At 43.4% G+C, this 27,522-nt stretch overlaps 1 protein-coding gene across 4 annotated transcripts in view; it reads right to left on the reverse strand.

Annotated features, from left to right (window-relative positions):
- MTHFD1L (methylenetetrahydrofolate dehydrogenase (NADP+ dependent) 1 like) overlaps positions 1–27,522 on the reverse strand; it is a 232,082-nt gene that overhangs the window by 132,484 nt on the left and 72,076 nt on the right. For 3 of the 4 annotated variants that reach the window (XM_050786245.1, XM_050786246.1, XM_050786247.1), the window contains exons 14-19: positions 22,590–22,697; positions 21,647–21,721; positions 19,609–19,711; positions 12,275–12,351; positions 7,912–8,052; positions 4,165–4,233 (exon numbers count right to left, since the gene is read on the reverse strand). In XM_050786245.1, coding sequence (XP_050642202.1) covers positions 4,165–4,233; positions 7,912–8,052; positions 12,275–12,351; positions 19,609–19,711; positions 21,647–21,721; positions 22,590–22,697 — 573 coding nt within the window. Of the gene's footprint in view, positions 1–4,164; positions 4,234–7,911; positions 8,053–12,274; positions 12,352–19,608; positions 19,712–21,646; positions 21,722–22,589; positions 22,698–27,522 lie in introns of those variants that run through there. The other variant, XM_050786249.1, reaches the window with a different exon arrangement.

Consider the following 27,522-nt stretch of genomic DNA (forward strand, 5'->3'; position numbering starts at 1 on the left):
ATAAATGTGTATTTTTAAGAGAATGTAGTAAAAATAATAAGCATTCACTTAATTAATCAACAAGTCTTTACTGAACCTCTAATAGGTGTCAGGCACTTTCTAGAAGCTGGAGATATGGTGGTGAACAGGATGGAAAAGGTCCCACTCTCATCCCTGTGGGAGGAGAAATACAGAACATGGATAAGGAAATAGGAAGTTCTCAGCATTCTGTGCTATGCACTGCAATGACAGCAGACGGATGGGGGTTGTATATTCCTGTGGCTTCTCTGAGCAGTTGATGCTTACATGACATGAGACCTGAGGGAGGCGAAGGAGCTGGACAGGAGAGTATCAGGAAGTGGCCCAGGTAGTGGTGTCAGCCACGCAAAGGGCCCCCAGAGGATGAGAGATGAGGATAAGGGAGGAGGGAGGGATGAGGGCCAGATCCCAGGGGCTTTTCAGACCAGGAAGGAAACACGGAAGAACTCGAAGCAGGAAGGCAACAGGGCTTGATTAGGTTTCAGTCTCTACGACTGCTGAGGAGAGAGAGTATTTGGGAAGAAGAGTAGCAGCAGAGAGACTAGTTGGGAGGCTGCTGCACTGCTGCAGGTGGGGCGGGCTGGCGGCTGAAGCCTGAAGGAGGGAGGCATTGAGCGCCGTGGACAGGGCAGAGTCATGTAACCCAGGACGACTTGGCAGGAATGGAGACAGGAAGTGGGGAAGGGAAAACAGGCCTCAGGATCATCCCCGGGTTTCTGCCTTGAATGACTGGGTAGGTTTCAGGGAAGTATCGAGCTGGAAGGAAGTAGGAGGTGGGTCCTGGTTTATGTATGAGTTTGAAATGGCTTTTACCCACCCACATGGCTCCTGGTAACTACACCTGTAAGTCTGAAATTCCAGGTGCATGATATTCCAGACAAGAGTTTGGGAGTCATCACCCGGCTAATCCTGGAGGAGAACGGGGTGAGAAAGGTGAAGGGTCATCAGAGAAGCCAGCAAAGCAGAGGAGGAGCAGTGAACAGGCCTGGGGAGGAAGGGACCCCAGACGCCAGAGAAACCAGATGCTCCCGAAGGAAGACAAGGGCAGCTGTGTCAAACTGCTGAGCTTCTCTGAGGAGGGCAGAGCAACAAAGACTTGGTGTCTCTGAGGGACAAGTGACCTGGACAAGGGCAGTCAGGAGAGGTGGAACCCGAGGTCAGTTAACATGGGGACCCCAATGACAGACAAGAGCCAGGCAGGAGCTAGACGAGGATGCAATAGGGCGGGAGGTTTTTGAAATGTTCTTGTTTGCTTTTTAAGATGGCCTACCTTTGAGGACACGTGCCTGCTGGCAGAAGGATCAGGGGAGAGGAAAGATGGGAAGGACAACCTGCTGCAGGACGGCGTGGCCTTGGCACCTACGCATCCTGCACCCCTCCCCTGGGGCTGCAGACACCTGTTCAAAGGTGTTCAGTCCTCCCTTCCTCAGCTCAGGGGACATCTTCAGGCTGCACCCTCACTGGACACCTTCAGAAATGGTCCCCCCATGTCTTTCTATTCTCTTTTTTTAAAAGACAGAGTCTCGCTCTGTCACCCAGGCTGCAGTGCAGTGGTGCAAACTCAGTTCACCGTAACCTTCGCCTCCTGTTCAAGTGATTCTCCTGCCTCAGCCTCCCAAGTAGCTGGGATTACAGGTGCCCGCCACCATGCCCAGCTAATTTATTTTGTATTTTTAGTAGAGACGGGATTCACCATGTTGGCCAGGCTGGTCTTGAGGCTCCTGACCTCAAGGGATCTGCCCGCCTTGGCCTCCCAAAGTGCTGGGATTACAAGCGTGAGCCACCGTGCCTGGCCAGTCCCCCCATTTCTGTCATATTGGTTCTGATATGGTTTGGCTCTGTGTCCCCACCCAAATCTCATGTCGAATTATAACCTTCAGTGTTGGAGGAAGAGGCTGGGGGGAGGTGACTGGATCCTGGGAATGAGTTTCCCCCTTGCTGTTCTCATGCTGGTGAGTGAGTCCTCATGAGATCTAGTTGTTTAAAACTGTGTAGCACTTCCTCCCTCGCTCTCTCCTGCTCTGCCATGTGAAGACCTGTCTGCTTCCCGTTTGCCTCCCACCATGATGTTAAGTTTCCTGAGGCCTCCCCAGCCATGCTTCCTGTACAGCCTGCAGAACTGTGAGCCAATTAAACCAATTTTCTTCATAAATTACCCAGTCTCAGGTAGTTCCTTACAGTAATGCCAGAACAAACCAATACGGGTTCCTAACCAGATCCTCGGTTCTTTCTGCCCGAGATTGCAAAACACATTGCTGCCCAAGGCCTCTGCACTAAAGGTAACCCTCTGTCCAAATGCTCTTCAAGACACATGCATGGCTCACCCCCTTGGTTTACTCAGCTCTGTGCTGGTACTGCTTTAACAGGCGGGCAGGCACAGACACACACACCCCACGTCACTGTGTCCCTCAAGGCATCTGATTTTTCTTCTCCAGACCTTACCACCAACTAACATGCTGTGTGTTTCTTGGCTTGCCTTTGGCCTGCCTCCTTCACTGAAGTGGAAGCTTCAAGAGGGCAGGGACGTTGAATAGTTATTTCTCTGCTGTGTTCTTTGCCCCTACTATACTGTACTGGTCCATGTGATGCTTTAAATAAATATTTAATCTTCACTGTCGGGTTAGTTGTTGCTACTTTCACCATTTTACACGGGAGAAAATTGAGGCTGAAATACAAAATAACTTACCCCAAGTCATGGTTAGTACGTGGCACAGCGACCATTCAAACTCAGCTTTCTATCAGCTGAATGAATGAATAAACGGATGGCTATTCTGCTGCCTTGCTGCTGCGTTCCCCCAACATACTTGCCTTCTGCTCACCTCCACCACCTCCCTTTGTCCCACTGCAGCTTGAGGACAAATAGGCCATTTGTACCACTTGGTGGTGCAAATTTTCCCCCAATTCCCATGTTTATTTACTGAGATGGAAGGGAGCCAGAGGACTGGCCATGGTGGGATCATTTATAGCATGGAAACTGGCAAATGCTATAACCCAGGAATTCTTTCCCCAGAGTGCTGACTGTTGAACACTCACCAGGACATCACTGTCTCCCTAGTTCCCTACCCCTACCCTTCCATTAGTCTCCACTCAATTTGCCCAGAAACTGCCTCTTTGTTTGGGGTTTGGGCCCAAACCCTGAGGTCTCACTAGCTAGGAGTCGGGAATTAGACAATTACTAAATCAAAGGAGTATGACTAGAAAACCAGATTGAAATGGAGATAACGTGACAAAAAATTTAAGTTCAGTGAAGACAAGAGCAGGGCACGTCATGTACAAAAACAATAGCCTTATACAGTGGAATGCAGTATGCTTTCCTGGAAAGCATTTCTTGGCATTTACTGTATTTTGCTTGGAAACAAATAAACAACAATACAAAAGCAAACCAAAAAATCCACAACTCAATGATGATGAGAGATTAAGGGAAAACAGAAACTGTATTGTAAACATGGCCATACAACCTATTGAAATGTTAGACAGACATTGACATTCTTTTTTTTTTTTCTTTTTCTTTCTTTTTTTTTTTTCTGAGATGGAGTCTCGCTCTGTTGCCCAGGCTGGAGTGCAGTGGCGCAATCTCAGCTCACTGCAACCTCTGCCTCCCAGGTTCAAGCGATTCTCCTGCTTCAGCCTCCAGAGTAGGTGGGACTACAGGCGCGCGCTACCACACCCGGCTAATTTGTTTGTATTTTCAGTAGAGACGGGGATTCATCATATTGCTCAGTCTGGTCTTGAACTCCTGACCTCATGATCTGCCCACCCTGGCCTCCCAAAGAGCTGGGATTACAGGCGTGAGCCACCACGCCCTGCCTCAGACATTGACTTTCTAAGTTTCTACTCGGGTCAATTAAGCCAAGACATAACTCATATTAAAGAAGCTATGAATATACTTTAAACTTTTTTTTTTTTGGTTGGCCAAGAAGTTATTCTGATGCTTCTTCATAAATTACCCAGTCTCAGGTAGTTCCCTGTAGCAATGTCAAAATGGACTAATACAGGTTCCTAACCAGATCCTCACTCTTTCTGAGATTGCAAAGCACGTTGTTGCCCCAGGTGTGCTCTATGCCTGCCTCACATTGGCTAAAAATGTTCACACTGTGTGGCAATTCAGTTAATACAAACAATTACTATAAGAAGAAAACCACTTACTTCCAGGGTCTGCATCAGGTTTGGTTTTATTGCATCTTTCATCAAAACTGTCAAAGCACCTGTCACCCCCTACAGGAGAGAGAAAAACATTAGAGTCCCGACAAAAGATCATCCTGGCAATGGCTAACCCCTTGGCGCTTCTCTCCAGCCTGCTTCTTGGGTGGGCGTCCCCACAGGCAACCCCGGGCCACAGGGGACAGTGCTGCTGTCTCTGTCCATCCCTCCCCATCAGAGCTGAAAACAGATGTCAGTCATACTAAGATGTGAACGGTGATAGGGAAATAGCATTTTGAAGGACATTTGACCTTCTTCCGAAACCTTCCTTGATGGTGTTTATGAGATTTTCCAGAAAACAAATCTTTCAGTGCAAGAAAATGGACTGGCAATTTATGGACTGTGTGTTTTCATAATCAGAGGCTTTACTCTTGCTCAAAGAAATAAGGTGAAGAACAGAAACAAGGCTCTGTACAGAGCGGGAATGAAGTAGGGTAAAGGGAAATGTCTAAAATCACCCACTCTGATTTCTCACCATCTCTACATCAGTCATTCCAGAGAGAGAATAACTCAACAAACCACCACATTTGAAAGCTTTCTAGTTTAGATCTGAAAGGCTTCACGCTATCCCTCTTCCTATAGTCAAGCTGGTGCCACTTATACATGAAATAAGGCGGCTTCCTTCCAATCCTAGGAAGTATTGGATCGGGTTCCTCCTAAGTCCTCTTTCTCTATTACTGGATGAAGAAAAGACAGAGAAGAGAGAGAACAGGGATGATGCATGAGAATTAGCGGGAAAAATGTGCCAAAAAAAGGCCACAAGGCTAAAGTTTATTATTACTTTTTAACGTGATGTCACTATTCACATTCTTTTCTTTTCTTTCCATTTTTTTTTTTTTTTTTTTGAGAATGGAATCTCTCTCTGTTGCTCAGGCTGGAGTGCGGTGGCATGATCTCGGGTCACTGCAACCTCTGCCTCCAGGGTTCAAGCGATTCTTCTGCCTCAGCCTCCCCAGTAGCTGGGACTACAGGCACGCACCACCACACACGGCTAATTTTTTTTGTATTTTTAGTAGAGATGGGGTTTTACCATATCGGCCAGGCTGGTCGCGAACTCCTGACCTCATGATCCACCCGCCTTGGCCTCTCAAAGTGCTGGGATTACAGGTATGAGCCACTGTGCCCGGCCTTTTGTTCTTTTTTTTCCAGTTCCATCTCGCTTTGTAAAGACCTTAACTGGTGTCTTGGTGTTTTCAACATATTAGTTATTGGAAGGCTATAACATGAGCAAATGCCTGTGATGGTAGCTCTAGCGGGGAAAACAGGGTGCCATCCCTTGCTGTACATAGCATCGGAAGACAGTGACATTTTCCCTCAGTATGCCACGGCGCTAGCAGATGCAGTGGCAGCATCCAGAGAATCTTCATCACTCCAAAGTGCATTACATTCTCCCTGTACTTTTATCACCAACAGTAGTAAATGTTTCTCGCATGTGATTGCTTTCTATTTTTACAATATTTAATCATTTAAAAGGTGTAAGAAAATCCAATCTATTTTCTTCCTTAACTTCAAATTGACAGATAAAGCTGTATGTATTTATTGTGTATAACATGATGTTTTGAAGTATATATATGCTGTGGAATGATTAAACCTAGCTAGTTAACTTCTGTATTACCTCACGGTTATCATTTTGGTGGTGAGAACACTTTATATCCACTCTCTTAGCAATTTTCAGGAATACACTGTTATTAACTATATTCCTATATAACTGAAATCTACCTCACTGTATAACACACACATGATATGAATACAACCCACTCATTATACATACACGAAGATGGTTCACTATGAAAACTTCAGGACACGCTGGGCATAGTGAAATACACCCTGTAATCCCAACACATTTGGAGGCGAAGGTGGGTGGGTCACCTGGGGTCAGGAGTTTGAGACCAGCCTGGCCAACATAGCAAAACCCCATCTCTACTAAAAATACAAAAATTAGCCAGGCGTGGTGGCAGGCACCTGTCATCCCTGCAACTCAGGAGGCTGAGGCAGGAGAATTGCTTGAACCTGGGAGTTGGAGGTTGCAGTGAGCTTAGATTGCGCCACTGCACTCCAGCCTGGGCAAAAGAGCAAGATTCCATCTCAAAAAAAAAAAAAAAAAAAGAAAAAAGAAAAGAAGAAAGAAATCTTCAGGACAGGAAGGCTCAGTGAGAGTTGTCCTGTTGTGCTAATGCAGAGCAGGTGAAGAAGAAGAGCAGTTTTCCTACTTCTCTGCACACTATCCTTGCTTACACTTCCCAACCAAATAAACTGATTCAAAAAACTAAAGGAGGAAGGAAGTTAAGAGGGATGTTTCTGTTGGATGTCTCAGGTAGGTTTCTACCTGCTCATCTTTCTGGGACACATCTCAGCACCTGTGCTGTCACGTGCAGGGCAAGCTCTGCCACCCTTTGTGTGCTGCTAGCATTCCACACTCTGTGTCCCTTCAGGAGGGCTCAGACCATTCTTCCAGGGTATATCAGAATCATGCATGTGGCAGAAACCTTCAGCAGTTCCTAAAATCCTCCCTCAATTTTCTATGGGTGGCCAACTCTCAATAGCTCCCACTGGATGAAGCACAATTTGAATAAATTAGGTACCTTTTGCAAACAAGAAACACAAATGATAACTAAAAAGAGTTTATTAAAGAGATAAATAAAGAGTTTATTTAAAAAGATAACTGAAAAGAGTAATCTTTGGGTTTCTTCCAGATCCAAGATTTTTACCATACACTCACACAAAAATACATTTAAGGGCTGGGCGTGGTGGCTCATGCCTGTAATACCAGCACTTTGGGAGGCTGAGGTGGGCAGATCACCTGAGGAGTTCGAGACCAGTCTGGCCAAACTGGTGAAACCCCATCTCTACTAAAAATACAAAAACTAGCCGGGTGTGGTGGTGGGCACCTATAATCCCAGCTACTTGGGAGGCTGAGGCAGGAGAATCGCTTGAACCCAGGAGGCAGAGGCTGCAGTGAGCTGAGATCGTGCCATTGCACTCCAGCCTGGGCAACAGAGCCAGACAGTCTCAAAAAAAAAAGTTAACAGGAAAGGTTGTTATTACACTACAAAGAGGAAGAAGAAAAGAAGATTAGCGTGCCAATTCGAAAAAGCACTAAAAAAGGCAACGGTGTTCCATGAAAGCTTTACAGAAAGCACCACAACTACTCAAAGGGGAACTAGAAAAGCAAGACTGATTGAGGTAGAGATTTGCTTTTATAATAAGAAACCCAAATCTAAGGCCCCAAATTAAATAATAAGCCAAGCTGGTGCCAGAAATGTGCCAATTTTAACTTTACCTTCCTGTTCATGAAAGCAGAGCCACTTCTTTCTGTTCCTTGAAAAGGTGATTTGCCCTCAATTTCAGGCAGGTATAGAAGGTACATTTTAAAAAACTTGCCGAGTGACTGCAGGGGGATGACTCCTCCCCAGCCCAGGCAGAAGCAGAGATCAGGATTAGCAAAGACGGAGGAAAGCTCCTGAAAAAAATTTCACGTGTTTTGGTTGCAGCCAGGTATAAGCATGTCATGTTTGACTATGAGAACATTAGGAAGCGGTCAGACAAACATGCTTGTGAGGAAAGAAATGTGTGTAGAAACTTTTTCTGTATCTTCATTACACCCACTGAGAAAAGGAAGAAAGCCTTTCTTTTTCTGGTAACAAAGAACGAGGACTGCCCACTCCCTGAAGCTTCCGGGTTGGAAATACTCACCAAATCATCTGCTGTCACAGGCTGCCCACTTTTGTCACTGGCCACCACCATCCTTCCCAGCCGTGCCTTCATGTCCGCAAGGCTGTCCGTCAGGGCCAGCACCGCCATGATCTCGCTGGCCACTGCGATGTCAAACTGCGCCTGAACCAGCCCAAACACAGGTAGCAGTCAGTGACAGTGCCAATGGGATGGCCATTTCCACAAGGAGCTGGACTTCAGTCAAGGAGCAAGCGCAGGCCCAGGGAGTCTACCCTCCAAAGGCCATGCATGCAATTCCATCAGTTTTCTGCATGTCTGGACCATGCAGGGTTCGTGCCTGGTGCTCCCTAGGATGGCCTCCCACGGGCAATGTGCTCTTTGTCATGCTCTGCTCAGCAAGGGGTGGGCTGGGTTAGGACCCCTGTTAGTACTACCTGTTAGACCCCTGTTAGTACTCACAGCACTACCACATGGTGTGCTATTGTAGCATGTCTCAGACTTAATTGATTACTAATGTCATTATCAGTTCTAGTGTGGTCATTATCAGTCTAGTGTGGTCATTATCAGTCTACCACTGGACCGCAAGCGCCATGAAGGCAGGGACTATATTAGGCAGGTTCACTTCTGAATCCCCAGCATGGAGCTTGAAACCCAGAAGACATGCAATATGCATCAGATGAATTAATGACTAGCCTACGGACCACCTCCCCGTTAGTAATAGGTCTGTCAAGAAGGCTGCATTGTCTGTCTGGCGCAGAGATGAGGGGCGGTGAAAGATGCTGGCTTCCTACATGTGAGGCTACTTTCCCAGAGATGGATCTGAACACAGCAGGGAGGGCACCCCAGTCAACTGGTGGCACAGACTCAATTTTCAGCTGCCCGGGAGGGTATGGTGACATCAGATCTTGAAGCTTTCAGCAGTGAAAGCTAGAGAGCAGAGACTTTTTGCAAAAAGTTCTAGGACTTCCTATTCCCATCTCTTGGCTCTGGCTCCATTGTTGTACAAAGTCCAACATGAAATAAAAGGGACACAGGAATGTGTACTTCCTCCTCCTCATAATTCAGCCACTAGGAATGTTTCTCTGGACAGAACCACTTCATTACGCCCCAGCTTAATTCTCTTCTTCCCAAGGGGAGTGTGAGCCAGACAAGTTCAAGCTTACGCAGAGAGAGAATGGCCATGCCCTGGTGGGATCACCTTATGAGACATTTTATTATCCATTTCCGTCACTGACAAGTAAGGAAATGAAGGAAATAAGGAACTTTCTGGCTACTTCCTGGTTGAGATTGCATTAGTCACTGATTTAGTGAAAAAATATTACCTGAAAGTCAAATACAACTATATTCAATTATTACATTCTCAATATAACTCATTCCAAACATAAGTGGTTTTTCAATGTATGAAACTTAGGGTTCTCTATACTACCATTCCATTATAAACAGTCCTTATGAGAAAATGACTAATACTGAGATTTTCTGTATAAAACACAAGACTAGATATATTCTTAAAATATTAGCTGTGTAAATAAGAATAATATATAATCCATATTCAAGCTCTTCATTTGTAATTGTTACAATTACAAAATTTCACATCTTGAGCATACAAAAAATGAAACCAACTGGGTCAATTGAGGTATCACTGTTATTCACTTTAACGATTAAATGACATGCATAGCGGAAGGCTGCTCATTTTTGTTTTGCAAATAAAATATTTCAAAAATCATATAAAGATACAAATGAAATTTTTATTGTTTATCAGATTATCATACATTTATTGATTTAGTATTTACCTTTTCATTTTGTAGGTATATAGTAGGTGTATATATTTATGGATTGCATGAAATATTCTGATACAGGTATGCAATGCATAATAATCACAATAGGGCAAATGAGGGATTTAGCACACATTCACACAAAGGCCAATATGGGATATTGGCAAGGATGTGAATTGATATGAATTTCCTAGAAGGTAATGTCAAAACATATGTCAACATTGGAAATTTGTATCCTCTTTGACTCCGCAATCACACATCTGGAATAATATCCTAAGGATATTATCAACAAGTATACACACAAATATATGTGTATACTTCCTACAGCTTACTTGTGATGGCCTGAAACTGCAAACACTCTACATGTTCATTAACAGGGAAATGGTTGAAGCTACTACGGTACCTCTATGAGATATGATGTGGCCATTAAAAATGAAGATACAGGTCTACCTTTATTGACCTAAAAAGATGTCTTCACTATAGTCTTATGATAAATAAAAAGCAGTTAAAGCTCTTAAATACACTATAACCCTTTTTTACTTAAAAATATCTATGCACAAAGCAACACAAGATATAACCTTGGGCAAGTTTTTTAACATAACATCCCAATTTCCTCATTTGTAAACAGCTTTACAAATGAAATGTGCTAATATACATAATGGAACTGTCAATACAATGCACAGAGTAGGCACTGAAATCAAGGCCACTGTGAATCTTCCATCTCTCCAGTACCTAAACACTACAAAACTATGCAGAGAAAGGGCCTTTTTCATTACACGGGCAACTAACGCCAACAGTTGGTATCCATCTTTCTACTTTTCATTCTAGGCACGTATGTACACAAGTAAGTTGTAAGTGCCTATAATGTAAGTAAACATGCTGGGTTTTTCTTAACATAAACAGGTTTACACTATTAGTATTTTACTTCGAATTTTTAAAATGGGTTTTACAGCCTTTCCAATGTGTATGAGAGCTCTCTACTCATGTCATGACACCTATACACACATTTATTAATTTCAACTCTCCCATGGGACAAAATAGCAAACTAAATATATGCAACCATCCCTACTGTTGGACGTTTGGATTGTTTCCAGTTTTCACCACTGCAAATAATGGCACAACAAATATCCTAATACACAGAATTTTTTTCTGCACGTTACACATTTTCTTCTTCTTTTTATTAAAATATTTTTAGTTCCAAAGTTGTAATTGTTGGGTCATTTCAGATTTTAGTAATAACAAACTCATCCAAAAGGGATTTCCACTCCCACTGATGCTGCATAAATGCCCCCATTTCATTGCATCCTCACTAGCATTTAGTACCTCCTATTTTCACTTGACAAGCTCCTAGGTAAATGATACTCCATTGTTTCAATTTGCAGTTTTATGATTACTCATGAATATCTTTTTTATGTTGGCATTTTAGTTCTGTATGCATAAATTGTCTTTTACTTATTTTACTCACTTGTTCAACAGATATTTACTGAACACCTATGACTATATGTAACAAAGTTCTGTTCTGAGCATAGGGAATACAGCAGCAAACAAAAAGGGGAATAACCTCTGCTCTTACAAAACTCCCACTTTAGCAGGAGAGGCTAAGAACATGAAAAGCAAGAATGTTTGTTAAGGATGGAAGTCCACCACATTTTGGGCTGTCCTTTTATTCATCAATCTAATTTCATCTTTCTATTTTTCAGAACTTTCTAAAACTTCATGGCAATGATTCCAGTTTGCTAGCATGGGTATGTGAAATCTGTTTGTGTGTGTGTAAGTTGCAGGACTGGGAGGAGACGAGGTCCACGAACTTAGTTTCTCTTCTTAATCCAATACCTATATTCACTTTTTAATTCAAGACACTTCAAAAGGTCCCAAGTCTATTCGGTGTAAGGATTGGTTATTAAAGTACAAGTGACTCTTTTTTCACTAATAAAAACTTAACATAAAGGACATAAATCTAAAACTGTACTAAAAAGCATAGTTTCTAACCAATTCAAAAGAAAAAAAAAACACAACACAATTTAGAAGCCCACTGTGCCTGGATGAAAAATCATAGGCATTAATTTGTATTCCCTAAGTGCCATTGATGCACATCCAATATCTATTACAGTGAAGTCAGACATCATAATTTTTCTTCTGCATTATCTGTATTTTATTAATAACCCATTTTTGTATTAATAAGCCATTATCCTTTAAAAAAATCCTCATGCTATTAAGTCTAATAACTAGGTGTTTGTTCCTTGATATATGAAATTTGAGTAATGTGTCTGAGATTTTCATTTATCAGTTATGCAGACGTAGTATTACCTGGCTGGGTTCCCAATAAAATAAGTAAGAATTTATATTCAAAGAATACCCTGAGTGGCTCTTCCTAGAAACACAATTGGAAACATACATGAAAAAAAGAAAATGAAATAAACATACATAGAAAAGATGGTAAAAAGACACTGGAGCTATGTCTTCTGATCCTCTCCCAGCCCTGCTGAGAGCCCGAAACAGTGAGAGAACCACTGGCCACAACAGGTTGGGGATGAGACAAAAAAGGCAAAGAGTGAGCTCCCAAGCCGGTGGAAATGAACATAAGAACAGAGAGGGAAGAAAGTACCACCTACCTGCCGGGAATAGCCCTTCTCTGTGTTTCCCTGCCCAATGGTTATTTTTCGTAGAAATCGGTCGTTTGTATCCAGTACTGAAAGAGAACAGATTAGTTCTTCAGTCAACAAATATGGACCAGCCACCTGGTATGTGTCTGGCATTGTTCTGACGCTCGGGAAGTTGCAGAGGGTAAAAGAGAAACGGTCAGGCTCCCCCAAACTGACCATCTAATGGGTAGACACAGAGAAAGAATCAAATAAACAAAAAAATATCTGCTAGAGGCCAAGCATGGTGGCTCACGCCTGTAATCCCAGCACTTTGGGAGGCTGAGGTGAGCAGATCACTTGAGGTCAGGAGTTCGAGACCAGCCTGGCCAACATGGTGAAACCCCATCTCTACTAAAAACATAAAAATTAGCCAGGCATGTGCGCACCTATAATCCCAGCTACTCAGGAGGCTGAGGCAGGAGAATTACTTGAGGCACACTATAATCTCAGCTACTCAGGAGGCGGAGCTTGCAGTGAGCTGAGATTGCGCCACTGCACTCCAGCCTGGGTGACAGAGTGAGACTCTCTCTCAAAAAAAAAAAAAAAGAAAAGAAAACCCAACCAGCAACTTCCCTTCTTGGCATTACTTGAAAGAACCGAAAGGAGACACTCAGATATCTGTACATCCATGTTCATAGCAGCACTATTCAAAATAGTCAAAAGGAGGAAGCGACCAACAGGTGAATGGATAAACAACATGTGGCACAGACAGGCAATGGAGTATTATACGGCTATAAAAGAAGGTCATGTTGATACATGAATGGATGTTGAAAGCACTGTGCATAGTGAAATAAGTCAGATACAGAAAGGCAAGTACTATATGAATCCACTTATATCAAGCACCTAGAATAGGCAGGGGCAGAAGAGGGGAATAATTATTTAATGGATAAGGAGTTTTTGTTGGGGATGATGAAAAGGTTCTGGGTATAGACAGTGATAATAGTAAAATCATTGTGAATGTATTTAATGCCATGAATTGTGTGCTTACAAATGGGGAAAAAATATTATGTTACATATATTTTACCACAATTTTAAAAAGCGAAAGTAAATAAAGTAGTATTGTGGGGGGTGGCGGGGGGAGTCAATGGTGATTAGAGCAAGCACCAGTTCTCTTTATTTTCTTCACTGGCTTATTTGAATTTTAGTTATTGGCTGGGTGTGGTGGCACACACCTGTCATCCCAGCACTTTGGGAGGCCGAGGTGGGAGGATCACCTAGGAATTTGAGAACAGCTTGGGCAACACAGTGAGACCTTGTCTCTACAAAGAATACAAAAATGAGGTGGGAGGATTGCTTGAGTCTGGGGGGCTGAGGCTGCAATGACCATGATTGTGTCTCTGCATTCCCATTTGGGAGATGGAAGTGAGACTTTGTCTCTCTTTTTTTTTTTTGAGACAGAGTCTTGCTCTGTCACCCAGGCTGGGGTGCAGTGGCGCGATCTCGGCTCACTACAACCTTCGCCTCCTGGGATCAAGCGATTCTCCTGCCTCAGCTTCCCAAGTAGCTGGGATTACAGATGCCTGCCACCTGCCTGGTTAATTTTTTGTATTTTTAGAAGAGATGGGGTTTTGCCATGTTGGCCAGGCTGGTCTCGACCTCCTGTGAGACCTCATGTGATCCACCTGCCTTGGCCTCCCAAAGTGTGGGGATTACAGGCGTGAGCCAAGGCACCTGGCCAAGACCCCGTCTCTCAGAACAAAACAAAACAAGAATTGCAGTTATTTACATTTTGTGAAAATTAGGTTTGGTTTAGTGAATACCAATACAACAAAACAAAGCCAGGACACTGACTTTGTTAATTTATGCAGCTTCAAATAACAAGCTGTCCACGTTGACAATTTAGATCCACTTTACTCAATGTATACAATATAGCACTGATGAAAATGGTGATGGAAATTACATATTTGGGACTGCAGGCATCGGTAGGATGAAGAAAGTTAACCTTTGCTTTCACACGCAAAGCACTAGCAGGCCAGCTTGCCCTCTTGGCTTGTGGCTACTCCCTGACTCAGCTGTTGTTAGTCTTTATAACAAGCTCCCTCCCTCTCACACACACTCAGACATACTCACACCCTCACACAAACACCAACTGACACTCACATAAACACACAGAAACCTTCTTTATGAGTTTTCCAGCTATAAGCGGAGCATATATAAAATGAAAGGCCTGCTTTTCAACAGTATCGTCAGCCACGACTATTCTTCTCAAGATGTACATGGGGTGCAAAGTCAATCAACTAAAAACATCTTTCCTGCTATGTAGTATACAAGATCTTGGCACCAGATTGAGGGGATCTTTTTATCAAATTTCTTTAAAATCAACAAGAGAAATTCAGCTGTTTTTTATTTAGCAAAGAGAAAACAAGAAAAAAAAATGTCTGGCAAGATCACCTAGAATCAGTGGCCTCCAAAGACTACCTGTGCTTTTAACATGGCCCGGTAAGCGATGCATCAGTGACACATAAGAAATGTGGAGGTTAAATTCCAGTCCATAAGAAAGATACTGGAAAGTAACCCTAAGTTAGTGATCCAGAATGGAATTCCTGGTCTCTGAACGATAGAACTAAAGGTGGAATAAGAAACACTTATTCACTCCTGGAATATGTATTGAGGGGCTACTTGTGCCTAGTCCCGAGCCAGCTGTACAGAGATATAGCGAAGACAGTGCCAGCCTCTGATGTAAGGCATGCTAGGACAGTGCCAGTGGGTGTGGGGGTGGAGGCAGCAGGGGGAGATCTGTTTGCTTATTTTTTGCTTGGAACCATCCCTTTTAGTACTACAGTGCTGACTATACTACAGTGCTGACTATGTCGTAAGGAACATCCAGAGTATGCCTAATGGCTGAAAAAACAGCCAATACTGGCTGAGAGCCTGGCAGTTCAAGGTGTTCAATCAGGGGCAGGTCTACTGTTTCGGCTCCAGTGGAAGACACGGTACTGATTCCCTAGAGGGCTGTTGGGGCAAGGAACCAGCCACTTGATGGTTGATTCCCTGAGGCTGAGGAAGGCTTGTGGGCCCTTGGTCCACGGCCAGGAGATGGGCATGCAAGGGAGATGGAGAGACGGCAAGCCTGTGAGGCCCCGAGACTCGGATGCTCGGAGAGGCAGAGGCTCATCTGTGCAAAATTGTGCTCTGTAACAAAATGGCTATACGTCTACATTTTCTTCTGCTTATGTTAAGCATTTCTGGAACGGTCTGTGGGTTCCTTGTTCCACTCTGAGTCCAGGAACATGAGGCCTTTAAACTTTCGGTATGAGGCATAAGATGCAACAATCGGCCGGGTGCAGTGGCTACGCCTGTAATCCCAACACTTTGGGAGGCCAAGGCAGGTGGATGACATGAGGTCAGGAGATCGAGACCATCCTGGCCAACATGGTAAAACCCCGTCTCTACTAAAAATACAAAAATCAGCTGGGTGTGGTGGCTCACGCCTGTAGTCACAGCTACTTGGGAGGCTGGGGCAGAAGAATCGCTTGATCCAGGGAGTTGGAGGTTGTAGTGAGCCGAGATCACACCCCTGCACTCCACCCTGGCAAGAGAGTAAGACTCTGTCTCAAAAAAAAGATGAAACAATCAGATTTTGTACACAGGCTGAAAGGAAGGGGTGGTCATTAAATGGCACAACATACATATGGCCTGAGAAGAGGGTCTCACTCCCACCACCATGTACCCTGACTGTCCCGCTCTAGTTGTCAAATCAAATAAAGATCCAATCTCATCACAAGGGTTACATTAGTTCTAGGTTTAAGCCAAAAAACTCTACTAGCAAATGTTCTCAATTCTTTTGATGATATTAATTCATGGTCATAAGAGCCAAACTACTTATTAAATGTCATTCCAAATTCCTCTGACCCAGGTAGCTTGTCCACAGCAATAAAGTTTTCTTTACTTCAGTGCCCTGAACAATAATGGAATTCAAATCTTTTTCTGGAAAAATTTTGTAAAGTTGTCACTTCCATTAAAAGTGATTCACAACCACAAAACACTTCAGTCCTTCCTGGCTCCAGGGAGAAACCAACTGCATACCAGCCCCAGGTATAAAAGATGATGTAGCCTTTCTCTTCCAAGATCCATGTCTAAGCCATTGCCCTGTTTCTGATGACTGCTCAGGCTGGAGCCCCGAAGCAGATACCGAAGAATACCAGTTGGCATAAAACTTTCTCTTTTAGCACATCCATATGCTTGGTTTAAAATACACTCATTTCCACCTTCGTGATTTTCCTATCATCAGTAAACCTCCAAAAAAGTTTTGAAGAGTAACACGAAATCACAAACGCCTTGGAAAAAAAAAAAGATGACAATACATTTTGGACAGGATGACATTTTAATAATAAACCTTCCTAGTTATAAAAAATTTCAGAGAAAATATGTAGGCTTCTCAATAAAATGCTGAAAGTATTCATGTTCATTATTTAAAATGCTATTGGTGTTTTCAAGAACTAAGCCTTGCTTAAGTAAGTTGTGGTTCATCCACAAAGGAATATTCTAGAGTATTTAAAATGGCCATTACCACAAAGAGCTAACAAAATACAAAATGCTTATGATATAAATGAATGAAACTCGTAGGATATAAAATCTATACACTTAAGTTATAACTAGAGTTATACCAAAAAACTAGATGCACACAAAAAACTATGAATAGTTTTATTAGTATAGCAAGGTTTTTAAAATTCTTTTGAGACATTTCCAAAATCTCTATAATGTTATTACTTATTTCAAAATGAAAAATACATCCTTAAAAGTTTCTAGGCTGGGTACAGTGGTTCACGTCTGTAATCCCAGCACTTTGGGAGGCCGAGGCAGGCAGATCACTTGAGCTCAGGAGTTTGAGACCAGTTTGGGCAACATGATGAAACCCCATCTCGACTAAAAATAAGAAAATTAGCTGAGTGTTGCGGCACGTGCCTGGAATCCCAGCTACTCGGGAGGCTGAGGCAGGAGAATCGCTTGAGCCTGGGAGGCGGAGCTTGCAGTGAGTAGAGACTGCACCACTGCACTCCAACCTGGGTGACAGAATGAGGCCCTGTCTCAAAAAAACAAAAACAAAAACAAAAAAACCCCACAAAGTTTCCAAGGAGATTTTCGTTTAGTTTGGGAAACAAAGACACTCAAAAAAACTACCCAAGCCAGGCACAGTGGCTCACGCCTGTAATCCCAGCACTTTGGGAGGCTGAGGTGGGCAGATCGTTTGAGGTCAGCAGTTCCAGACCAGCCGGGCCAACATGGTGAAACCCTATCTCTACTAAAAATACAAAAATTAGCAATGTGTGGTGGTATGTGCCTGTAATTCCAGCTACTCGTAAGGCTGAGGTAAGAGAATCGACTGAGCCAGTAAGGCAGAGGTGGTACTGAACCAAGATCATGCCACTGCACTTCAGCCTAGGTGACAGAGCAAGTGAGACTTTGTCTCAAAATAATAACAAACAAAAAACTCTACCCAGTACAGCTGTCACCACAGTGACTTCTGATGATTGTGTGGGCAGAGCTTTCAGGTCTGGAAAAGATGCTCATGTTTCAGTGAAGCCTCCCAGCAAGGCAGCTGGAATTATGATTCCATTTTAAAGATGAGGAAACTGAGTGAGCAGTCTGTCCAAAGTTGTGCAGCTCATAAATGGCAGAGCCAGTGCTCAGTCTCTGGTCTTTGACTCTCTACCTCATGATTTGTGGAAAAACACTAAATTCTTAATGGACTGGCTGGGTGGATTCCCAGAAGGGAAGCTCCCTTAAGGGACAAGACCTGGGTACATCTTGGAGGGCATGACTGGCCTAGGCAGGAGACAGGATGGAGACGGCCCAGCTAGGGCTGGCAGCAGGATGGAGGTTGGCCCTCCTGACTAGAAAGCAGGCAGGGAGCAGAGGGAGGGAAGCCACTGCGGGTATCCTGAAGGCCAAGCTCTGCGATGGCAACTGTATCCCCCAGGATGTGAGGAGCCACCGGAGGCCTCTGATCACAATGGGATATCTCTGTTAATGTGCACCCTCTGAACTGGGGGATGGAAATGGAAGCAAGGTAATCTATTAGTCAGGAACTGCTATAAAATGTGCATCTGATAAATATGTTTCAAATGTGAGTATAAAGAGGTAAATGAGGGCACAAGTATGAGAATAATCCAGGAAGGATCAGGGATCCATGCCATCGAACATTTCTTTTTTTTTTTTTTTTTTTTTTTTTTTTTTTTTTTTTGAGACGGAGTCTCGCTGTGTCTCCCAGGCTGGAGTGCAGTGGCGTGATCTCGGCTCACTGCAAGCTCCGCCTCCCGGGTTCACGCCATTCTCCCGCCTCAGCCTCCCAAGTAGCTGAGACTACAGGCGCCCGCCACCACGCCCGGCTAGTTTTTTGTATTTTTAGTAGAGACGGGGTTTCACCATGTTAGCCAGGATAGTCTCGATCTCCTGACCTCGTGATCCACCCGCCTCGGCCTCCCAAAGTGCTGGGATTACAGGCTTGAGCCACCGCGCCCGGCCCGCCATCGAACATTTCTATAGCCACGTAGGGTTCATAAAATGTGGTTGCCGTGTTTCTGTGCAGCGTATGTGACCATCTCCATCTCCATCTCCAACGCCAAAAACATGCACGAGACTTGCTCGAGGTCATGCAGTGAGTCAGTGGCGGGGGAGACACACATGCAGGGCTCCTGACTTCCCGTTTAGTGCATTTCCCTCTGTCCCATCCCATAGTGAGTGATAAGACTGAGGGCAGTGTGGGAGAAGGAAGGGGATGTCACAGCTGAGAGGGAAGCAGGGAAGTCGAGGTGGTGGGGAGCTCACGGGGAGTCCACCCAGCTGCATTTGAAGTGGTGGAGGGATGCCTCATTAAGTGGGTGAAAGCACATATCAGATTTGGAGGAAAATCCAGCACTGGAAACACAGAGAGCTGCCAAGAGCTGGCAGTAAGGAAGTGAACGGAAGACGGCAGGATGGTGGGTGGAGGAGCAGGACAAAGCCAGGGAGGCGTGATCTTTAAAAAAATGTTGTTTGATTTTTTTTGGTTTTTCTTAATATAGAGACAAGAGGTCAAAGGAGAGAGCAACAGAAAATTAGGTAATTTTCCTTGGAAATTTGCAAGACATAGGAGTAGATGGGATTGAGCCTGAACAGAATTTTTGTTTTAATCGGAGGCAAGGATAAGGGAGGAGGGTGGTATGATAATAGTAACTGAAATAAATGGTGGGAATATGAAGCACAGGCTGGGAAGACCATTGGACAGGATCAAACTGTGAGTTTCTGAATTTCATCTAAGAGCTTTGGCTCGAACACGCCTCCCCACCTGGCCATCAGCCTGCTGGCACCTCCCCAGCACCCACCTCTCTGCCACGTGATGGTAGACGGGTTGATGTCGAGACGGGCAAATTTACTCACTTCCTCTTCTGTCAGTGTGCTCGGATCAGTCTTATTTATTCCCAGTTTCTAATGATTAAAAAGAAAAAAGGCGAGAAGTTTGAGAAGAAATAGAAAGCAAAGGGTCACCAAAATTATGCCTCTAATTTTATTTTCTCCATGATTAGTAAAGCCTTATAACAAACTAAACTGGCACTTTGGGAGGCCAAGGTGGGCCTATCACCTGAGGTCAGGAGTTCGAGACTAGCCTGACCAACATGGATCAACCCTGTCTCTACAAAAAATGCAAAAATTAGCCGGGCACAGTGGCGCATGCCTGCAATCCCAGCTACTTGGGAGGCTGAAGCAGGAGAATTGCTGTAATCTGGGAGGCAGAGGTTGCAGTGAGCTGAAATTGTGCCATTGCACTCCAGCCTGGGCAACATAGCGAAACTTCGTCTCAAAAAACAAAACAAAGCAAAACAAAACAAAACTAAACTGGGTCAGGCGCGCTGGCTCATGCCTGTAATCCCAGCACTTTGGAAGGTCAAAGCAGGCAGATCACCTAAGGTCAGGAGTTCGAGACCAGACTGGCCAACATGGTGAACCCTGTTTCTACTAAAAATACAAAATTAGCCTGGCGTGGTGGTGCATGCCTGTAATCCCAGCTACTCGGGAGGCTGAGGCAGGAGAATCGCTTGAACCTGTGAGGCAGAAGTTGCAGTGAGCCGAGATCGCGCCATCGCACTCCAGCCTGGGCAACAGAGCAAGACTGTCACCAAAAAAAAAAAAAAAAAAAAAAAGTGATTTTTAATGATGAAGCATAAAAAAGTTCTGTGAGACAGAAACTGCATGTTGTTAGAGCTGCCGAGGATGGAATTACTCACTACTTCAACACACTGACCTTGGTTCAGTAAGAGGCAGGAGGTGAATTTTTAAAACCATTAATGCCAACCAGTGGCATATATCATTTAGGGTTATTTTTTAGTCTCTGAAACAGAGCCAGTAGCAAGTAATATGATTAGAAGACCAGAGGCAGCAAATGGCATCAGAAAAAAAGATAAGACAGGTTTTAAGAATTAAGATGGCATACGCAAGTATAATTGTAGTGTTTGCTGCAACAAAAACGCAGACGAGGCTGGGCGCAGTGGCTCATGCTGGTAATCCTGGAGGCCAAGGTAGATGGATCACCTGAGGTCAGGAATTTGAGACCAGCCAGGCCAACATGGTGAAATCCCATCTCTACTGAAAATACAAAAAGTAGCTGGGCGCAGTGGTGCATGTCTGTAATCACAGCTACTTGGGAGGCTGAGGCAGGAGAATCACTTGAACCAGGGAGGCGGAGGTTGCAGTGAGCCGAGATCATGCCACTGCACTCCAGCTTGGGCAAAAAGAGTAAAACTCTGTCTCAAAAAATACAACACAACAAAACACAAAACCATAAATGAGATAGATGAGTTTTCAAAGGTTATCTTATAATTTCCTAGAAATTTAACAAATTTCATAAAAATATTTCACTTTAGAAAGAGAAGGACTCACTAAAAATCCTAATTTGTTATTTTTTTTTAAAAGATGGGATCTTGCTGTGTTGCCCAGGCAGGCATGTAGTGGCTATTCACAGGTGCCATCACAGTGCACTATAACCTTGGCTCAAGCAAGCCTCTCACAAGCAAGCATCATGAGTAGCTTGGACTACAGGTATGTATGTGCTCCTATGCCCAGCTAACTTGTCAGTTGACTAGGGTACTCATAAATTAGCAAAACAGTCCTCTCATTTCATAGATGAAGAAACTGAGACCGAAAAAGGTTAATTAATTTGTCCACCTGGCTCTTTCGAGTAGAAGGGAGTCAGGCTTCGAACACTGTGCTCTCTTTGCTCTAGTGTTCGGTCTCTATAGAGTTTAACACCCAAAAGGATATCTGAAAACCAAAATCAAATCAAGTTGAAAATTTCAGGCTTTGACAATCTTTCTGATGTGCTTCTAGGACCTTTTGTTTTTAAAGAACTGCTAACTGGAAACTTACTTTCAGCCGAGCAAGTTGAATTTCTGAAAATTCTCTGACACCATTCACTAAAGGAACCAGTCGATTATACAGAGCCTAAAAACACAAAACAAAAATGAGACCACACAAAAGTTAATCGTCCATGAACTTGGACAATTCACAGCATATGACAAAAATTCATTGCATTTATAACCAAACTATTTAGATAAAAGACCCTATTAAAATGTGCGGGCTAATATAAACAATGTTGACTTAAATTCTGTCATTTTCATAAAACTGACGAGATCTGAAATAACACACATTGCAAAGAGTTGGCATAAATATATTTCTTGATCTATATCGCTACAACTACCAAATGAAGATGTATCTGGATTATGGAGCAAAGACTCACTAAGGAACTACTTTAAGAAAGTGAGGACCCTTGTTGTAAAACATGCCAGAAAGTACCCCTTTTATCTATGTCCCATGTCTGTGAGGAATTAGCTTCTGGTGGGCTGTCCCCTTTGGGGGTGTAGTTTAACTCTTAACCTACATGCACATGAAGCCCAGTAAGGGCCCCTGCCATCTTTTCAGCACATCTAAAATAGCTCCACATAACATTAGTCTAAAAACGACATCTGTCCAATCCCCTTAGAATAGATTAGAGATTGGACCTATGACCAGAATGAAGAGAACCAGTCTACCTACCATCTTTAAAACTAAGGCCTCATCTCAGAGAATGTTCGGCTTTTACAACACACTACAATTCTCCCAATAACTTGGCAGTGCCCATAAACCCATTTGAGAATCTGACCAAACGATGGCTCCTTCTCCTCAGGAAATAGGGACATATGTAAAAATCACAAAATTGAATTGAATAACATTTCAGAGTTTGCAGACACCTGAAATCTTTCCACAAACTCCTTAAGAATCCAGGAATTCCAGGATACAATACCCAAAATGGCTAGCAAGGCATCCTTCTCACCTTATCTGTTTGTGTGTTTTCATGAAGAATCCTTGTGTCGATGGCGGCAGCCAGCAAGTTATTGGCAGCAGTGATGGCATGGATGTCTCCAGTCAAGTGAAGGTTGAACTAGAGAAATAAGATATCTATTTACTTATTTTCAGAAATAGGGTCTTGCTTTGTCACCCAGATTGGAGTGCAGTGGCGTTATCATAGCTCACTGTATCCTCAAACTCTTGGGCTCAAGCAATCCTCTCACCTCAGCCTATTGAGTAAGCTGGGCCTATAGGTGCACACCATTGTGCCTGGCTAATTTTTGAATTTTCTGTAGAGACAGGGGTCTTGCTATGTTGCCTAAGCTGGTAATGAGCTCTTGGGCCACTGTGCCCGGCTAAGACATCTTCCTATTTGTTTTAAACAACTGTGGAATTTAAGGACTGAATAAAATAGCACGCAAATTACATATCCCTATGATGAGCTGAGTCTATAGGAACGCCTAAATCAGAAAATCAAGGTCAAAGTCTTCCACGTGACAACAAAGAACCTTTGAGCAATCGCTCAGATCATAAATTCTTCCATCCTCAGGTTAAGGCAAAACATTCTGATGAATTTAATAATGAATCTCCTTATAGTCACTCACTTTACGTTTCTTCCTTGTTTTATTATCTAGAAACAGTATCATATCAAATATACTTTGGAATGAAGCAGGGCATAAAATAAATGGTAACAATAAAATAATATGAAATATCACAGAATTTTGGAGAAATAAAGTATTTTACCCTCATGACTCTACTCATTTTGTTATTTTCCTTCCAGTCTCATGAGCACACATGATTATCACGTGTAGAATCAGCTTCCTACAAACTTCCAAGTTTCCTTTTTCACAAAACTTTTTCTATAATAATCTTGTGTATAATTTATAGAAGCTGTATATGGTAGATGTACCAAAAGTTTCAGGCAGGATACATACGCTACTACCAAATGTTCACTTTTACAAGGAATGCCACAGTTACAAAGAATACACACAAATAGCTTTTCCTTTTTGTAAAAAAATTAATTGCTAATGAGTAATATATTTTCAGGAGAGTAGTTACTAGGTTAAAAGAGCTCTCTTTCTTTTCGTTTTTTTTGTAGAGATGCAGTCTCACTATGTTGCCCAGGTTGGTCTCAGACTCTTGGGCTCAAGGGATCCTCTTGCTTCAGCCTCCCAAAGTGCTAGGATTCCAGGTGTGTGCCACCACACCCGGCCCTTGGGATCTTGATAATATCACCAAATTGCTTTTTGAAAGGGATGAAGTATTTTTGTTTTATTTTATTTTTTTTGAGATAGAGTTTTGCTCTTTCACCTAGGCTGGAGTGCAGTGGCATGATCTCGGCTCACTGCAACCTCTGCCTCCAGGTTCAAGCAATTCTCTTGCCTCCTGAGTAGCTGGGACTACAGGCGCCCGCCACCATGCCTGGCTAATTTTTGTATTTTTAGTAGAGATGTGGTTTCACCATGTTGGCCAGGCTGGTCTTGAACTCCTGACCTTGTGATCCACCCGCCTCAGCCTCCCAAAGTGCTGGGATTACAGGTGTGAGCCACTGCACCTGGCCATTGGGATCTTGATAATATCACCAAATTGCTTTTTGAAAGGGATGAAGTGTCATCCACAAAACACTAGTAGTAGATCAGTTACTTCAGAAATAAAGTAACTTTTAGACTAAGAAATAATTTAATAGTTGACAAAGTGTTATTCTTTTTAAAGCTGCATTTCCTTAATTTCTTGGAAGGTTAAATATTTTCTTGTTAAAATTTTACTTTATAACATAAAATAATGCTAACTGGAGAAAACATGAAAAATTACATATGTGTATACATATATTTTATAAATATATATTTATAATTTTAAATGTTGGAATCATAACACCATAACAGTTTACACTTTAGCTCTTCCACTCTCAATATAGCTAGCATTTTTACATCATTAAATAGTCTTCAAAATATAGTTAACTTGAGGTCCTATTATTATCCCCCCATTTTTTAATGTTATAAACTATGTGAGGGTATATTTAATTTAAAATGATCTATTTTCTCATATATTCATTTTTTCCTTAGGGTGCACTAAAAATGAATTTATTTGGGCCAAAGGATATGCACGGTAAAGTACTTAATATGTATTTCTACCCTTCTCCCAGAAGTGTTTTTATCAACATACACTTCCCAGCAGTGTGTGGGAGTCCATTTCAATTTCTTTGCCAAAATTTGGTATCATAACTTTTTTGAAAAATCCAATTTTGTCAACTTGACAAGTAAAATGGTAACTGATAGTAGTTTTATTTTATTTATTTATTTATTTATTTATTTATTTATTTATTTATTTATGTATTTATTTAGAGATGGAGTCTCGCTCTTGTTGCCCGGACTGGAGTGCAGTGGCGTGATCTCGGCTCACTGCAACCTCTGCCTCCCAGGTTTGAGTGATCCTCCTGCCTCAGCCTCCTGAGTGGCTGGGATTACAGGCGGCTGCCACCACACCCAGCTTATTTTTGTATTTTTATTACAGGCGGGGTTTCCCCATGTTGGTCAGGCTGGTCTCCAACTCCTAACCTCAGCGATCTGTCCACCTTGGCCTCCCAAAGTGCTGGGATTACAGGCATGAGCCACTGTGCCTGGCCTGATAGTGGTTTTAATGTAGATTTATTTACTTGATGATTGGTGAAGATGAATATGCATTTAGTTAATATTTCTTTTCCGATGTTTCTATTGAACCCTTTGGCCATTTCACAACTGGAATGTAAGTTTTTCTTTCCATCTACTTGATGTCCACCTGCATGTTTCATAGGCCTCTACACTGACTCCCTCCTTCTGACTACCACCCTCCACCACACCCCACACTACACAGTTCAAACCTCATACCATCACTCTCCTGTTCTCTGCCTCAACAAATGAGTCTACTGAGTTGCTCAAGCCAGTACCCTGGATGTCATCCTTGAATCCTCCCCTTTTCTCACCCCTAACATCTAATCCTGCACACATCAGCAAACAAATCTTAAACTGTTTTTTCCTCTTTTCCATCCTCACTACCCCATCCTAGGCCAAGCCACTGCCATCTTTCCCTGGGCTACTTCCATAGTCTTCCTCCTGGATTCATCATGTCTACTGAGAGGCCCCTGGTCCCTTCATCACACAGAAGAGAGGGTGATTTTAATAAAACTCAATCTGCATTGTGTTATCTGTCAAGATCCCTTCAATGGCTGACCTTGGCACTTCAAATAAAATCCAGGTTCTTGGCTACAAATTGCAATTACCCAACAAAGCTGGCGCCTGCACACTTCTCCACCTCAACCCCCCAACTCCCGCTGGCCCACGGGGCCCCAGCCAGCCTGGTGTCCTCCACTTCCCTGAACAGGTCACACCCTTTCCTGCCTCAGGGCTTTCCCACCAGCAGTTCCCACTGGCTGAATGCTCTCCCTCATTCTTCACAAGGCTGGCTCCTTCTCATCCTTCCAGTCACAGTGTTTTCACTTTCAATTCCTCAGTCCATCTGGAATTTATTCTAACATTTTCCCCTACGGTGATTTATTATGTTCCGTCCAGTACATATTGTCTGTGCCTGGCACTCAGTCAACAAACATCCCCTAAGTGTCAGGCATAGTGCTCAGAGTTGGGAGGATACAGACGAAGAAGAGACTGGAGGCACTCAACTTCAAGGAACAAACTTGCCCGAGTGTGTCTGGCCCACTCCACCCTCATAAAGTAATCCTCTTGGCCAGGCGTGGTGGCTCACGCCTGTAATCCCAGCACTTTGGGAGGTGGAGGCGGGTGGATTACCTGAGGTCAGGAGTTCAAGACTGGCCTGACCAACACGGTGAAACTCTGTCTCTATTAAAATACAAAAATTAGCTGGGCATGGTGGCAGGCACCTGTAATCCCAGCTTCTCGGGAGGCTGAGGCAGGAGAATCACTCGAATCTGGGAGGCAGAGGTTGCAGCGAGCCAAGATTGCACCATTGTGCTCCAACCTGGGTGACAGAGCGAGACTCCATCTCAAAAAATAAAATAAAATAAAATAAAATAAAAAAGTAGCTCTCTCCTCCAAGCCACACAGCTGATGCCTTAAACCAGTGGGACACCAATGTCCTTCCAATTTGCTGGCTAAACCCGAGCCATTCCCCTGTGTATGCCCCTTGTATGCCACCTCTAATTTGGCCTCCTGGTTCTGGGTCTGGCTTGTGAATGTACCCATCCCCATTCTGACCTGAGGCCCGGGACGATTTTTCTCAGCAGTGCCTCGGACTACTCTTTCTCACTGCTACTCCCAGTACTTGAAGTTTATACTGATTTTCTCTTTAGCTTCCCTGACACTCAGACCTCCCTGGGTAAATACTTCCATTCCTTTAACAAAGTCAACAAATACTTTCTAGTGAGTTCCTACTATGTGCTGGGTACTCTGCTCAATGCTGGGACCTGAGACCTCAAGAAAGGCCCACGACTCGCCACAGCCAACTGAACCAGATAGCCATAAACACAGAGGGAGTCTGTGGGGTAGAGAAGAACCTTGACAAAACTCCTAAGCTGGGTAAAGAGGACAGAAAAGGAAGAATGTTCCAGGCATGGGAAAATCCTGGAACCGAGAGAGAACAGGAAAAGAGTCTGCAAGGGCTGGGCACGGTGGCTCACGCCTCTAATCCTAGCACTTTGGGAGGCCAAGACCAGCGGACTGCCTGAGCTCATGAGTTCGAGACCAGCCTGGCCAACACGGTAAAACCCCATCTCTACTAAAATACAAAAAATCAGTCAGGCATGGTGGCAGTTGCCTGTAATCCCAGCTACTCAGGAGAATGAGGCATGAGAATTGCTTGAACCTGGGAGGTGGAGGTTGCAGTGGGCCGAGATTATGCCACTGCACTCCAGCCTGAGCAACAAAGCAAAACTCTGTCTCAAAAAGAAAAAAAAAAAGTCTGTAAGGAGC

The sequence above is a fragment of the Macaca thibetana genome, chromosome 4, assembly GCF_024542745.1.
Source record: "Macaca thibetana thibetana isolate TM-01 chromosome 4, ASM2454274v1, whole genome shotgun sequence".
NCBI classification, from domain to species: Eukaryota; Metazoa; Chordata; class Mammalia; order Primates; family Cercopithecidae; genus Macaca; species Macaca thibetana.